This window comes from Euleptes europaea, chromosome 20, assembly GCF_029931775.1.
Source record: "Euleptes europaea isolate rEulEur1 chromosome 20, rEulEur1.hap1, whole genome shotgun sequence".
NCBI classification, from domain to species: domain Eukaryota; kingdom Metazoa; phylum Chordata; class Lepidosauria; order Squamata; family Sphaerodactylidae; genus Euleptes; species Euleptes europaea.
Window position 1 is genome coordinate 8,032,250 of NC_079331.1, and position 15,268 is coordinate 8,047,517.

Consider the following 15,268-nt stretch of genomic DNA (forward strand, 5'->3'; position numbering starts at 1 on the left):
GGAGACCCTCGGGGACAAGCAGGGCGCTCCAGGGCCTCGGGGACAGCCGGGAGGGCTGAAGGCAGGACGCTTTGCCCAGGAAAAGCCTGGATTTCAGGGATTCCAGGACCTCACCGAAGAGGCTAGCTGCCATCCGGGCACTTTCTTGGAGGCCGAAGCAAAGGAAGAGGGTGCGGATCCCAGAGAGCCAAGACACATTGCCGCCGGGGTCCGACGTTAAACATGACGGCCTCCCCTGCTGAGTCTGTGAGCAGCCAAGCGACGGAGGGCACCCAGTCAGGTAAGTGGCACCCGACCGTACTTGCCTGCCAACCTCCACAGACCCAATTGCAGTCAGCCAGAATACCAGGTCCCAAGAGAGTTGGAGGCTGCTGCATATCTTCTCGGGGGATGCAGAGAGGTGCCAGGGCTGGCGGAGGATGCCGTCTTGCCCGCTGTTCCCTAAGCAGAGCCGCGGAGGCATCCTAGCCCAGCTTCGGGACCGACCACGTTACGAAGAGGGGCACCCAAGAGGCCAGATAGCAGAGCCCGCTACGGCAACCTGAGTCGAGGTTTCCCTGAAATCGCCAGTCCCGAACCGTCAGACAGTGAGAAGAGTAGCTTAAAATCCACACAAGAGATGCTACTGAAAACGCACACAAAGCATCCTGCTGAAAATTCACTTATAAGATGCTGCCCACCCGAGGGGACCCTTTAAGCCTTAAAAGTCACATCACTGTTTCTAGAGGAACAGCATATGCTTCTGTTCTTTTGCCTCTATTTGTTCATTTGAGGCTCACAAAGTTTAAGCGGCCAGTTGATGTAGGAACGATACAGAGGTGGGTGGGTGTTTTCTTTTTAAGCTGAATAGTCGAACAGAATAATAATCAAATCAAATCTGGAACCTTTGCATGCAAAATTCCAAATAGGTAGCAGTGTTCCTCTGTAGCAACAAAATAAAATAGGAGTCCGGTGGCGCCTTCAAGGCATTAATTCCAGCATCAACTCTCCTGAATCAAAATTCCATTCATCAGCTTTCTATACTGCCCTCAGGTAAACTTTGTGGCCGTTTATGCTTGGTAGCTAGAAGCGCTTTCCAGGCTGAAGTGCCCCGCATATTTTTTTGATTTCTTCACACTGAATGTCATTGCGAAGCTGGCGCATACCTGTTTCCCATTTCTTAAAAGCCCCTTTACCGCGACCTTCTGTATTTGCTCCGCCCCCGCGTCGAAGCATTCACTGAAGGAAGCATGCAGAATCCCAGCCTCAAAATAGAATAGAATAGAATTTTTATTGCCCAGCCTCAGTTTAGCTATGCAAACGACTAATGCTAATGGCTACGCAAATGAAGGAACCAAGAAGCAGGCGAGTGTGTGTGTGTGGGGGAGGCATTTGTTTGACTTCCTCCTCTTGCATCTGGACCGTGAATAGTCCTTTTAAAGGTCGGATTTAAAAAAGGAGCTTTGAGCGAGCATCAAAATTGACCCTGCATAAATGGCCAGAGAGTACTTCTAAAAACCATGGAAAATACAAAATACACGTGCATCTTAAGGCAGGCCAAAAACACATTCCACGGACATCTGTGATCCTGTGAATCAACATTTTCTATTTTATTGTTTTACTATGTCTCACCTTCCTTCCGTCCAGATCATATACACATGAGGTGGTGTCCAATCCAAGCTCTGCCCAGACTCACATGTACTGGCCAACTTTTGTGCCAGGAAAGGGAGGGCTAGAAACCTAATAAAATAAGCCTAATAAAATAAAATAAATTTGAATGCAAACAGTTTATGCTTGGGGGTCCTCCTGTAATTTCCAGTTAGCTGGAGTTCTGCCCCAAAGTCTGGCCTTTAAAAACTTTTTTATTACAAAACTTAAGGATGCAGGAAAGAAGAGGAGGGATATGGGAAAAGGCAAAGTAAAACAAAATTGTATCTTCCGAGTCTTAACAAAACTATATTATTGAAAACATCAAAAGTAACAGACTTATCCACGTTTCAATTAACATACTGTGGCCTAGAACACCTTTACGATCTTTCTAGTTACTTAGGTATTTCAAATTCTGAATATTTCAATTGATTTGACTACCTTCCAGAATTCTAACACAGTTATAAAGCATTAAATAGCAAACTGTTTCAAGAAATTTAAGCGTTACATACTCTTGGGACATCGGTATCTGCTCTCGCTACCAATACTCTCTACCTTCTAGAAATGTTTATGAATTGTTGGAATAGTAAATGCAAAAAGGTCGCCGCAAAGTCAGAGCCTGGCCTCAAAGACTCCACCGCCCTTTGCCCGCCAACCTCCCCGTTCTCCAGAAATTGCTTCCAAGCGCTCCATCTCCGTCCAGTGCCTGACCTTGTCTCGCTTGCTCCTAACAGGGCTCAGCCCATCGCCCGGCAAAACCAGGAACCCCGTGCTCCTCTGCAAAGTCTGCGGTGACACCAGCAGTGGGAAGCACTACGGCATCTACGCCTGCAACGGCTGCAGCGGGTTCTTCAAGCGCAGCGTCCGCAGGAAGCTCATCTACAGGTGAGGCTGCCGTCTTGGGGACCGAAGCGGGAAGCTGGGAGGATTGCAGCCTGTGCCCCGTGGCGTCAGACAAGGACTGGGAAACCTGGGCTCCGATCTTTGCTCAGCCACGAAGAAGAAGAAGAGTTGGTTTTTATATGCAGGCTTTCTCTACCACTTAAGGGAGAATCAAACCAGCTTACAATCGCCTCCCCTTCCCCTCCCCACAATAGACACCCTGTAGGGTCGGTGGGGCCGAGAGAGCTCTAAGAGCTGTGACTAGCCCAAGGTCACCCAGCTGGCTTCAAGTGAAGGAGTAGGGAAACCAACCCGGTTCACCAGATTAGAGTCCACCGCTTATGTGGAGTGGGGAATCAAACCCGGTTCTCCAGATCAGACTCTACCACTCCAAACCAGGACTGGGAAACCTGGGTTCCGAGCTTCGCTCAGCCACGAAGCTCATTTGGTGACCGAGGGTCCCTCACTGTCAACCTAACCTATCTTGCAAGGTTGTTGTGAGGATGACAGAAGGTGGTAAATTCCTGACCTGAGGATGATGTTCTGGGGGACTCGGAAGCTTGCACACTGTTAAGAGGTCATTGGGTTAGTCCTAGTGAAGCAGGGGTCCCCAATCTTTCCGAGCCTATGGGCAACTCTGGAATTGACACAGATGGTGGGTGAAACCACAAAATGTCAGGGAGAGAGGGTACGCTTAACTCTAATAGTCAATATTCAACATTTCAGACATGAGAGCCAGCGTGGTGTAGTGGTTAAGAGCGGTGGAGTCTGACCTGGAGAACCGGGTTTGATTCCAAACTCCTCCATATGAGCGGCGGATGCTAATCTGGTGAACTGGATTTGTTTCACCGCTCCTACACACAAAGCCAGCTGGGTGACCTTGGGCTAGTCACAGCTCTCTCAGCCCCACCCACCTCCCAAAGTGTCTGCTGTGGGGAGGGGAAGGGAAGGTGATTGTAAGCCGGCTTGATTCTCCTTTAAGCGGAAGAGAAAGTCAGCATATAAAAACCAACTCTTCTTCTTAACGTTTTTTGGGGGATATTTTTTGGCATACACGCAGCTTACCTTCAGTCATGCATCGAAGATTCTTGTAGTGGCAGCTGCTGCCAAAGCAACATTTTAAAATACCTGCACAGCCAGTCAGAAGCCCTGATGTTCAAAAGCTCCGTCCAGTCCCACCTACTTTCTAAAAACACTCGAGGGTGCTGGAAAAGGTGTTGGCGGGTGCCACCGTGCCCACAGGCGTTGGATGGCGTTCAAAGGAAACTCAGCTCTGCCTAACTCCTGGAGCTGAAGGGGTCCAGGAGCTGCCCTTGCTGGCAGGCGCCACCTCTGCCGAGTGATGCCATAACACTGTTCCCTTGACAGATGCCAGGCTGGCACAGGGTCGTGCCCAGTGGACAAAGCGCACAGGAACCAATGCCAAGCCTGTCGGCTGAAGAAATGCCTCCACGCGGGGATGAACAAAGATGGTGAGCACAGACCTGAGGCTGGGGGTGGGGGTGGGGGGAGGCTCAGACTGAAGATTGCCAGTTCTGGGCTGAGAAATTCCTAGAAACTTGGGGGTGGAGTCTTGGGGAGGGCGGGGGTTTGGGAAGGAAATGCAATTTTCAGCGTGGTGTAGTGGTTAAGAGCAGTGGAGTGGTGGACTCTGATCTGGAGAACCGGGTTTGGTTCCCCACTCCTCCACATGAGCGGCGGAGGCTAATCTGGTGAACTGGATTTGTTTCCCCACTCCTCCACACGAAGCTAGTAGCTCAGAGTGGCGCAGAGTGGTAAGCTGCAGTACTGCAGTCCCAAGCAGTACAGTCCAAGCTCTGCTCACGACCTGAGTTTGATCCCAACGCAAGTTGGGTTCAGGTAGCCGGCTCAAGGTTAGCTCAGCCTCCCATGCTTCCGAGGTCGGTAAAATGAGGACCCAGGTTGCTGGGGGTAAAGGGAAGATGACTTGGGGAAGGCACTGGCAAACCACCCCGTAAACGTAGTCTGCCTAGGAAACATCGGGATGTGACGTCACCCCATGGGTCAGGAATGACCCGGTGCTTGCACAGGGGACCTTTACCTTTTTATGATAATATACTGTACGTCGAGGGCTTTGAAGATGGGAAACACTACACAAATGCCAACTACTGTTAAAACACCTGATTCCTAGTTCGGATGAGGCTCCTCTGGGTTCACAGATCATTCATAGCCTGATTTGGGCCAAGCATTCAGAAGTATGTATTTGTTCTTCCCTCTTTCCCATCTGAGAGCATTGATAGAGAGATGCTATGAAGGATACAGGATGATCGGGTATACAAGCAAGGACTGCATGGAGGGAACTGCTGACCGTGGCAGGCAGGGGCCCAGTGGCAGAGCCTAGGCTTTGCACGCAGGAGGTCCCAGGTTCAATCCCTGGCAACTCCAGTTAAAAGGATCAGGTAGAAGGTGATGGGTTAAGACCAGCGGTTCCCAAACTTTTCGGGCCACCGCCCCCTTCGTTCCATAAACTCAACCCCAGCACCCCCTACCCTATCCAACAACACAGTTGAAGGGGCCCATCTCTAGTGCCCTCCTAGGTAATCCCACCGCCCACTTTGGGAACCACTGGGTTAGACCTTCTCCTGTGACCCTGGAGAGCTGCTGCCAGCCTGAGTAGGCAATACTTATCTAGACTGATGGAGGTTCTGACTCTGTACAAGTCCGCTTTTTCATGCAGTCTCCTTTCCCCATCTCGCTCTGCCTCCCAGCTGTACAAAATGAACGCCAGCCCCGGAGCACTGCCCAAGTGCGACTTGATGCTGCCAACCTGGACCCCGCCCGGCCGCCCAGTCACCTGACAACCACGCGGGATGTGCCCCCACAACCCTGCCCTCCTCTGCAGAGCCCCCGAGCCACTGGCTCCTGTTTGTTGAGCGGGGCTTCCAGATCCCAGGGATCGACACCCCCCAGTAACCACCGCTTCATGGCCAGCCTGATGACAGCCGAGACCTGTGCCAAGCTGGAGCCCGAGGATGGTAGGTGGCTTGGAAGACATGGCTTCCTCCCCATGGATCTGCAGCGTGGAGAGGGAGGGAGGGAGGGAGCTTGTCTGCTTGAGGGTCCCTAGGGGGGCTGGGTACCCAAGGTTGGGTGGGATGAAAAAAATATAAATAATGGAAATATATAATTTATTAGAAGTGCTATGTCAAGATTAAAATTATTTTTAAAATGTTAAAACCGCACAATGGCATTTCCTAAGGCTGATATCTGTCACCACATGCCAAACGCCTATATGGCCTTCCTCAGTGATCTGTTTGAAACCGATATAAAACATGCACACACATTACATTTATATTTACATATATAGGCAATATAAAACAGACCGGGCATGTAATAGGTTGTATATATTACCAATTACACCAACACCTGGTAAGATTGTTTTTAAGTTTTTGTGCTGGGCTGTCCCATATAAGTTGTGAGCAAGTGTCAACCTAGTCCAACAACGTGCGGTTTTAACATTTTTTAAAATAATTTTAATCTTGACATAGCGCTTCTAATAAATTATATATTTCCATTATTTAGATATTTTTTTCATCCCACCCAACCTTGGGTACCCAACTTCTGTTTTCTAGGCTGGGTTCTATTCCCCTCTTTTTTCTTCTGTTTCCCTAGCGGGGCTACAGAACCCCATCCGTTTGTGCCGACGGCTTCCCCAAACTATACGGGATGCCTGTCACCGTTGCTCTAAAGCCACTGGCTTAGTCCGCCCAGGACACAAAAGTTTGGTTTAATAAATGATGCGTAGGGTACATCGCCTGAATGTAGTCCCCTCCGCTAACCGCGGTTAGTCAGGCTATGTCAAGCCCGGAAACGAAGCGGGGTTGATAGCTCCATTTAGCCTTGGCTATAATTTTGCACAAACACAGGCATCCTGGCTTGTTTCAGGTTGCTGCTCCCAATGCAAAGCATGCTGAGATACCAGCCAGGTCTCTGCGAGAGAGGAAGGCAAAATAGGGAAGGTTTTGTGCAATTGCCTGAGAGCCAAATGCCGAGATGGCAAACGAACCGCAGTTAAAACGAACCCACAGATAGACGGCCGTTTCAATGCATGATTGCTCTCTGCCGCCCCCTAGTGAATATAGCATACTCAGGTTTTGCCTTGTGGTTGGTTGGCTCTATATTGAGCCACCCAAAAGTGGGGCTAGATACCATTCTTCCTTCTGCAGCAGATGAGAACATCGATGTGACAAGCAACGAGTCGGAGCACGCCGCGGGGGAGCCCCAGCCACCCCTGTACCCGGCCACCGGCACCGAGAGCGTCTACGAAACCTCTGCCCGCCTCCTCTTCATGGCTGTCAAATGGGCTAAGAACCTGCCCGTCTTCTCAAACCTGCCCTTCCGAGACCAGGTGAGGACGTTGGCCGGGCCTACCTGTGGAAGACTTCAGCCCTGGCTAGATGGAGGGGGGTGAAAACAAGTTGATAATAAAAAGGAAGGATCCTGATGTGTTTTTCTACACTACATGAACACACATGAAGCTGCCTTGTACTGAATCAGACCCTTGGTCCATCAAAGTCAGTATTGTCTACTCTGACTGGCAGCGGCTCTCCAGGGTCTCAGGCAGAGATCTTTCACATCACCTCTTTGCCTGGTCCCTTTAATTGGAGATGCCGGGGATTGAACCTGGGACCTTCTGCGTGCCAAGCAGATGCTCTACCACTGAGCCATGGCCCTGCCTGCAGGCTTGAACCAAGGGAGGGATCCTGTTGCTTCCCAGAATGTCTAGGGCCCAAAACTGTGCCGTTTGTTGCAGGTGATCTTACTGGAGGAAGCCTGGAGTGAACTCTTCCTTCTCTGTGCCATTCAGTGGGCACTGCCCCTGGAAAGCTGCCCACTTCTCTCGGTCTCCGAGCTGGCCCCTGCCCTCAACGGCAAGCTGGCGATGGCCAGCGTGGACGTCCACTCCCTGCAGGAAATAATCGGACGCTACAAAGCGATGGCGGTGGATCCCACGGAGTTTGCCTGCATGAAAGCGATCGTACTCTTCAAGCCAGGTAAGGTGGCAGGGCGGACAGTGGTTTGGGGATAAAGATGGGGCTGCGCGTAGCCAGAGCTAAGTCGTTCAATTCAAATTCTGCATCAAGACAAAGGACTCACTTCATCCCCCCCTTTTTGGCAGAAACACGAGGGCTGAAGGATCCGGAGCAGGTGGAGAATTTGCAAGATCAATCCCAGGTGATGCTGGGGCAACATAACCAGATGCATTACCCCAGCCAGCCTGTCAGGTACCTGAATCTGCTCCCCAGATGTCACACATAAGAACATAAGAAAGGCCCTACTGGATCAGACAAAGGCCCATCCAGCAGTCTGTTCACACAGTGGCCAACCAGGTGCCTCTAGGGAGCCCACAAACAAGGCAACTGCAGCAGCACCATCCTGCCTGTGTTCCACAGCACCTAATATAATAGGCATGCTCCTCTGATACTAGAGAGAATAGGCATGCAGCATGACTAGTATCCATTTTAACTAATAGCCATGAATACCCCTTTCCTCCATGAATATGTCCACTCCCCTCTTCAAGCCTTCCAAGTTGGCAGCCATCACCACATCCCAGGGCAGGCAGTTCCAAATTTAACTATGCGTTGTGTGAAAAAATACTTCCTTTTATCTGTTTTGAATCTCTCACCCTCCAGCTTCAACAGATGACCACGCGTTCTAGTATTATGGGAGAGGGAGAAAAGCTTCTCCCTGTCCACTCTCTCCAAACCATGCATAATTTTATAGACCTCTATCATGTCACCCCTTAGCCACCTTCTTTCCAAGCTAAACAGCCCTAAGCGTCTTAACCGCTCCCCATAGGACCGCTGCTCTAGTCCCCTAATCATTTTGGTTGCTCTTTTCTGCACCTTCTCAAGCTCTGTCATATCCTTTTTTAGGTGCTGTGACCAGAACTGTACACACCCCCCCCCATCCACGCACAACCTAATTGAAACGTGAAAGAAAAACGGCATCCTCTCTCGGCCTCCGGGATGTCCAAGACCCTGAGACACATCTACCTCTAGCCTCCCACTTGCAGCTCCTGCCTTCCCAAACACCCTCTCCCCTTCTCAGCTTTAAATCCTTCCCGTTTTATGGGATGCTATGTTAGGGTGGCAGCCTCTTTTTCAGGCAAGGCTGGAAAAGCAAGGCCTTTATTGGCAGCTTTAGAGATTATGCCTTCCTTGTACGTGTAGCAAGATCGGCATTGGGGTTAGCAGGGTTAGGTACCTGCCGAGGCCCACAGAAGGCCTGCCTCCCAACTGGAGACGTAGGGTCCTTTTCCCATCCCCCCCCCTGGGAACAGAACCTTCAGTGGGGCGAGCAGAGCACAAGGAAAGCGCACTCTTGCTACCTCCGGTGGACGCCCGTCCACACTGGCCCACCCAGCACTCATGCAACCTTGCAGCGACTTTCTCCCAGGATTCACACGGTCATTCTCACGAGATGATCTTGAGCCTCGCCTACCTTACAGGGCTCCTGTGAGGATAAAGCAAGAGTCACATCCGCAACCCTGAATGAATGCTTTGGAGGAAGGGGAGGCTAAAAAATCAAACGGGTAAATGAGACGGTTAGCCAGACTTGCAGTTCTGTTTCGGTACAAAGCTGCTGTGTACATCGTTCTGGACAGGGGCTCTGTTACCGTTCCACAGCAGAGCCCGCGCACAGAGACCATCTCTGGCTCTGGCTTATTCTCCAACCGACCCCCTTAAACCTCTCCTCCGTTCTTCCAGGTTCGGGAAGCTCCTGCTCCTTCTGCCCGCTCTGAAGTTTGTTTCCTCGGACCGGATCGAGCTGCTTTTTTTCCGCAGAACCATCGGGAACACCCCCATGGAGAAGCTGCTCTGTGACATGTTCAAAAACTGACCTGCTCCTTTGGAGGGACCGGCCCCTTTCCAAGACTCCCCCCCCCCCGTTTCAAATCCTGGAGCTGAAGGTGATGAGCAGGGGGGCACAGGGGGGGGAGAGAGGCCCTCCCGTTCCTCTTTTATCCCTCAACCCTGTGGCTTGACCACCAGGTAATATGAGGCCAGGAAAAGATTCGCGCAGTTTGCGAAGTCAATGGTACCTAAACACTGAAGAACTCCAAGCGCCGCCACATTCCCAAAATTATAGCTGCTCGAGCCACAAGCTTAGAAAGTAGAAACCCTTTCCCACTAATTCCAGTTTGAGAAAGGGCTGGAAGTAGGCTTACCTGGTCAAAGACACTCTCTATGACTACATAGTTCAGGGCTGGGGTCTAACCGTAAATGACTATTTCCTATTAAACATCAGGGAAGGGAGGATTTCGCGTGGTTTTTCCCAAGGACAGAACTGGGAAAGAGTTCTAAAAACGGCAGCAAGCTGTTCCCAAGGCCCTCTGCTGTCATGATAAAAAAAAAAAAAGTTAGTCGCCTTCCAAAATGAACTCCGCTTTTGGGATTTTCAAGACTTCGCAGGTAGTATGTGAAGAGGGACCAGAGTGCGCTGCCAGCATTAAAGCGACAAAAAGTGCTCCCGTGTGCTACCTTTGCATCTCCTGCGGAGGTGGGCTCCAGAACCCCAACAGGGGACCGCATCTAGACAAAAAGGCCTGACCCAGTTTGCATCCAGAACCCCTTCTTAAGTCAATATTCCCAAGACTTTTTTTTTTGAAGGTGGTGGTGGGGAGACCCTTGATGGCTGTTGTTGTTGAATAAATTGGGAGTCTGTCCGTCTTTCTTATTACTCCATTTACTGCCCTGTAGCTCTGATTTCCTCGTTGCCAGTGGAAAGCAAAGCGGCACAGCGAATCTCCCTTTAAGACCTGGCAGAGAGCTGCTTGTGAGCCTAAAACTCTCACATCTGAGCTTGGGTTCTAGATGTGAATATCTCACCTCCTGCCTTCCCCAGGTTCACTTTCCCCCATCAATGCAAACACGGCATTCCACCTCTTCCAACGGTGAGCAGCTCCTGGTTTGGCTACCTTCTGCCACGCACTGTAGCCGAGAGGACCTGCGCCACGGGTTCACATGGAAAGCACACGTCTCAGCGATGCTCAGAACCCCAACGAAGGCTTTGGTGTTCTCTGACTTCAAGTTTTATGGAGAGAGGGCTGGTCATGTCGCCTCTCAAAGCTCCCGCGGAAAAGTGAAACAAATTTACTCTTTGCCCCTGCTTTAATCGCCTTCTAGCTGTGAACCGGGAAGCCCTAAAAGAATTCATTTACGGACCGGTAAAGCGGCAAACAGCTGGCTCCCCTCCAGAATGGCCGACGAGTCTCGATTAGATCATGGTTCTGAGGACGATGCCTCTCTTTATTGGCCGCATCTATGGTTTTCTTAAAAACAATTTCAGGCGCTTTGGAAGCAGAAAGGGAAAACAAGTTTACTGATCCACTGTATTGGGGCTGCAGAAAGGAGAAGGCCTTTTCTGTGGGACCTGCTGGATCTAACCCGTGCTTTTGCGAAATGGTAGATTAGGCCTGCCCCCACAGAGGATGAATAATGTTTTTGCTCATGTGAAGTGTGTTGATGCTTAGCTCCTCTCCTCTTAGTTTGTGGTGCTGCCCCCCAAAGTCTTGGTCCAAATGGGCAGCTCTGAACCCCACCGAGTACAGAATACATCTGCTAATTGCAGCCATTCTTTTCGTTTCATTGCTTTGTTCTTTAATAAGCTAGGGGTTATTTGTTCATAAAGGGTTTTTTTTTTTTGTACAGCCATATAGTATTATATTTACGAAATTTTACACAAATTGCACTTTAAATATGACGGCCTTGATCCAGAAAAAGGGAAAAAGAACCCGACATTAATTAAAAAAAGAAAAGAAAAAAAAAACCTTCCAGACATGAAATTACAACTTTGCCAGCCAGCCGTGCTAGCAGCGCACTGCTCAGCGTGGGAGCAAAATAAAGCATTTTATAGAGTTCTTCCTCGAACAGGTAAAATCCATAGAGTTATGACACAGGACAATATATCCTTTAACAATACATAAGTCTGCTTTCAAAATTTACACTCAGTATACTTATAAATTACTTTTAAAAATTTCCATTAAAAATAATTATATGCAGCCAATGTCCTTCCCAGTGGTAAGTACATTCATTTAATACAATGAGTCGAAGAGGTCCGGGACCCTCCCTCCCATAACGCTTACAGGGCTATACTTGTGGGGGGGGCAGCGGGAGGAGGAGAGCGAACCGGGCGTTCGGAAGACAGGCGCCAGGCAGAAATATGGACGGGGAACGGAGCTGAAAGGCTCTTCCTTCCTGCTGCCTGTGTTCAAAATAGTTCCAACAACCAACAAGTCAGACCGGGCCCACCCCAAAATACATTGGTCCCCCCGCCCCCCCAGGCCGATTCTGACGAAAGGGTTTTGCGTTGGAAGAAAAGGGGTGTTAAGTCCCTTGGAGTATATGCAAAGCTCATTTCTCCCAGCACGGAAACTGACTGAAGGTTCTTTGTGGAGTGTTGGGGATTGAGGTTCAACGCGAGTGTACTGATAAGGGCGTCTCTGCGTCCTTGTCGAGCACTGCTGGAGCGAACGAGAACTGGTTCTTCTGAAGGGTGTTGCGCTACTTGGAGAAGGCTGTGTGGGTGAGTGGAGTCTAGATTAGGCCTGATCCGCATGCGCAGGAGGAGGAAATGGCAGAGCAGCCTGCGGCACTTGAGCGCAGGCAGAAGTTCACATTTTGGACTTGCTCCCCTACCCTAAGAGCGGCCAGCAAACAGAAAACCAGCAATGTGAGCAAAGAGGGGGTAGAACCTTTCTATTGGCAGGGGTGTGGATGCGACGTTCAAAGGTGGAGCCCGCCGCCTGCGGTCATGCTGTCAATTCTGCAACCTCCTCCTCCTGCATGTGTGGACTGGACTTAACCTGCGACTAGCTAGCACCACGCAGTGGGAGAAGAGAGGTCCCTCTGTTGAGCTCGGCCTGGATCCTTATCTATTAATACTGCTGCTGGCCGGACCCCAAAGCCAGACTTCCCTTTTCCCCTTTGGTCAGAATGACTCAGTTACAGCCCACCTTGGACTTCAACCCACTGTAGTGGGGACGCAGACCCAAAGGCGCTGGGGCATGCCGCTTCACTGGCCGGGACTCCAGACGGAAACACGGTGCTTCGGAGACAACGTGCCCCCTTTGTTAGGTTTGGATGAGCACTCTTGAGATGGCTGGGTCTGGGCATCTTATGAAGCACAATTCGAACTGTTGGGGGTCAGAAAGGAAATATGGGCTGAGACCTTAACAAAACAAAAAAAAGCACATTGGAAAACTACCCACTTGGGGGGGGTATCAGCAGAGGTGCCTCACCCCTGAGCAAAGAAGACCCCAACGCCACCGTGGAGACAACGGTGCTCAGGACTGGTTCCAGCTAACCAGCCTTAGATCCTGGGAGGGCGGCTGCGAAGAAGGCAGGCTCTGAGGCAGGATGGGGAGGAAGAACCTAGTAACAGTGGAGATGGCGCAGAAGGTGATGTCAGGCGCACCGCCCCTTTGGCACCCCTCCCACGTCGGTGGCCCCAGCAGCTGCTCGGGCAACGTACTGGCCCTGGCTGGTGCTGTCAATTACCCTGGCGAAGAGAGCAAAGCCAAAGGGCTGTGTTGCGAATCCATCGTTGTGGCCCAGGGTTGTGGATTTCTCTTGAGGGACAGTCCTTGGTTTGAAGTTCAAACAACTCCTCTAATAAGCAAGGCTTCTTTCATGGTGATTTCTCCAACCACAAACTGACCAAAAGCAGCCACTGATCTGCTGAGGGCACTAAACTTTTTGTGTGTGTGTGTATACTTTTTTTAACCTACAAAGCTAGTCCACCCAAGATGGGTCACCCTGTGACCCTCCTGTGGGGGCCTTCATGGTGCCCCCCCCCCCAGTTATTGAAAACTAGGATCCAGCAGCCAGACTATCAATGATGGTCCGCAAACTCTTCTGGTTGAATCTGAAGGGACTGCTCACACTTTGTAGCGGCTTTAAACCACTGACTCCCTACTTATCCTCAGCCAGCCACCACAGGAAACAGGGCAGACGTTGGGATCCGCTTGACATTAGTGTAACTCCGGCAGCAAACTGGTTTCAAAGGACATCAGAGGGCATGTTTTACGCTCACAATGATCTGTGGTACAGATGCTGCCTCTGCCTTTAGATCCAAATGAAATGGATATACATTGTTTAAAGCTGCAGCTACATTTGTGTGGGCGATGCCAAATAAAATGGCCAAATAAGCACAAATGTCATGCCCTCCTCTTGAATCCTATGCTATGTGGTCTGACCCATTTTGAAAGTGCTAGCAGATACTCTGAAAAGGGGACTTCTCTAAGGGGGTGGTCGCCCATCAGCATCTCCTTTTCCCCTACATATCTTATTGCCAAAGCTAACAAGGGAGGGAGGGAGTGTCCCGCAAACCACTTCCAAAACAATTTAATTGTAACAATGAACTCCTGAATGCTCCAAACTCAAGAGGCTGGCCGAGTTCCCCCGTGACACCCGAGCGGTGAAAAAGAATGACCGTTAGCAACTCCATACTGCAAAGTCCTCCGGTCTAATTCTACTATCCCCCCCCCCACCACTACCCTTTCACCATCCTGGCTTAAATGTCCCACTTTTGAGGGGAGGGGAGAATTAAAAAAAAAGAAAAAGAAAAAAAAGTTTTATTTACATTGAACTTCAGTAACCATAATACTAACAAAGAGCTTCAAGTAGCCTCTGGTGTGTTTTTTTGTTTCTGTTTTTGCTTTTGTTTAATACTGATGTTCAGAAAGAAAAAGCTCAATCGCATCGGTAAACAGACTGATCTGGACAGCAGCCTACCTTATCGCTTCTCCGTACTTGGACAATTTCCCCCCTCGACCGGAATAAAGCAGCTGGCGAAAGAGACGTTTTCCTCGGTCTGTCACCCTTCCTGCCTGTGCATCCTTTCGCGCGGGCGCGTTCAGAAAGACTGAGGGATCTAAATCCTAAAAACGCTCTTGCCTTTTTTTTCTGGAAATCTTATCCTGTGCATGTCTGGACACCCCCACACAGGACACTTGTCACGGTTATGGCTACTGGAAATTCAGCACAAAATGTTTTGGCTTTGACCTACCTGGAGTCAAACGGGCAATGGGTGATTCGGACACTGTCAACAACTGAAGCTAAAAGGAACGACAAACAGCCCCAAACAAAAAACAATAAATTTCTTTGCCACAACAGGCAAGATTGACAAGTGCTTGAATGAAAACGAGCGTTTTTGTATCATCGGTCAACACTACGGAGTGTGTTATAAATAGCTCGGAACAAAGGGAATGGTCTCCTCTTTGCTGTGGTTCCTTCTACCGAGGTCCATGCTTAAATCCCAGTGCAAAAAAAAAAAAAAAAAAAAAATCCACCCCGTCCTAAAGTCAGCAGCTTTGACAAGGAGAGCCAAGAACTGGTCTCTCGCCCCCTGGCTACCCTTTCTGGGGTTCCTGGCCAGGCGGAGCGTTCCCTGCCCCGCAAAGATGGCCCCAAGAGACTCAAGAAATAGCAGCCGTCCTTTCCCCTGGCTTCAGTTGTCTCGTCACAAATTCCCAATCTAATAGCCTGAGAAGGTTCCGAGATCCAGAAGCCAAAGACGACCAAGGCCGCAGTGGATGCCTCCCACCGTGGGCTTTTGTCCGGAGCCCAGCCTCTGCTCTTCAGCGCCGGCGTGGCAACACTGGCGTCCCAAGCGACAAGGGAGGAGAAGCCAACGCGGGCAACAGGCAGCTGGTCTACAGTGCAGGCAGTGGCAGCGGCGTTGGAGTGGAGAGGAGACGCCGAGGGAAAGACGTTCTTGTTCGGCTCTTGCTGGC

The 15,268-nt window shown here is 50.3% G+C and overlaps 1 protein-coding gene across 1 annotated transcript; it reads left to right on the forward strand.

Moving 5' to 3' along the window:
- Positions 1 to 222: 222 nt before the first annotated feature.
- On the forward strand, positions 223 to 9,372 carry NR2E3 (nuclear receptor subfamily 2 group E member 3). Its single transcript, XM_056866074.1, has 9 exons — positions 223 to 280; positions 450 to 587; positions 2,298 to 2,511; positions 3,877 to 3,980; positions 5,238 to 5,504; positions 6,696 to 6,877; positions 7,283 to 7,523; positions 7,649 to 7,754; positions 9,240 to 9,372. Exons 1-9 carry the CDS (start codon positions 223 to 225, stop codon positions 9,370 to 9,372), a joined length of 1,443 nt encoding a protein of 480 aa, XP_056722052.1.
- Positions 9,373 to 15,268: the final 5,896 nt, after the last annotated feature.

Excerpts from the sequence above, each read along its gene's own strand:
- NR2E3 (XM_056866074.1), top strand. The coding sequence starts at position 223 with ATGACGGCCTCCCCTGCTGAGTCTGTGAGCAGCCAAGCGACGGAGGGC. Across the intron at positions 588-2,297 it reads CAGTCCCGAACCGTCAGACA|AAATTGCTTCCAAGCGCTCC; the intron begins GTGAGAAGAGTA and ends CCCGTTCTCCAG. Across the intron at positions 5,505-6,695 it reads CAAGCTGGAGCCCGAGGATG|CAGATGAGAACATCGATGTG; the intron begins GTAGGTGGCTTG and ends TTCCTTCTGCAG.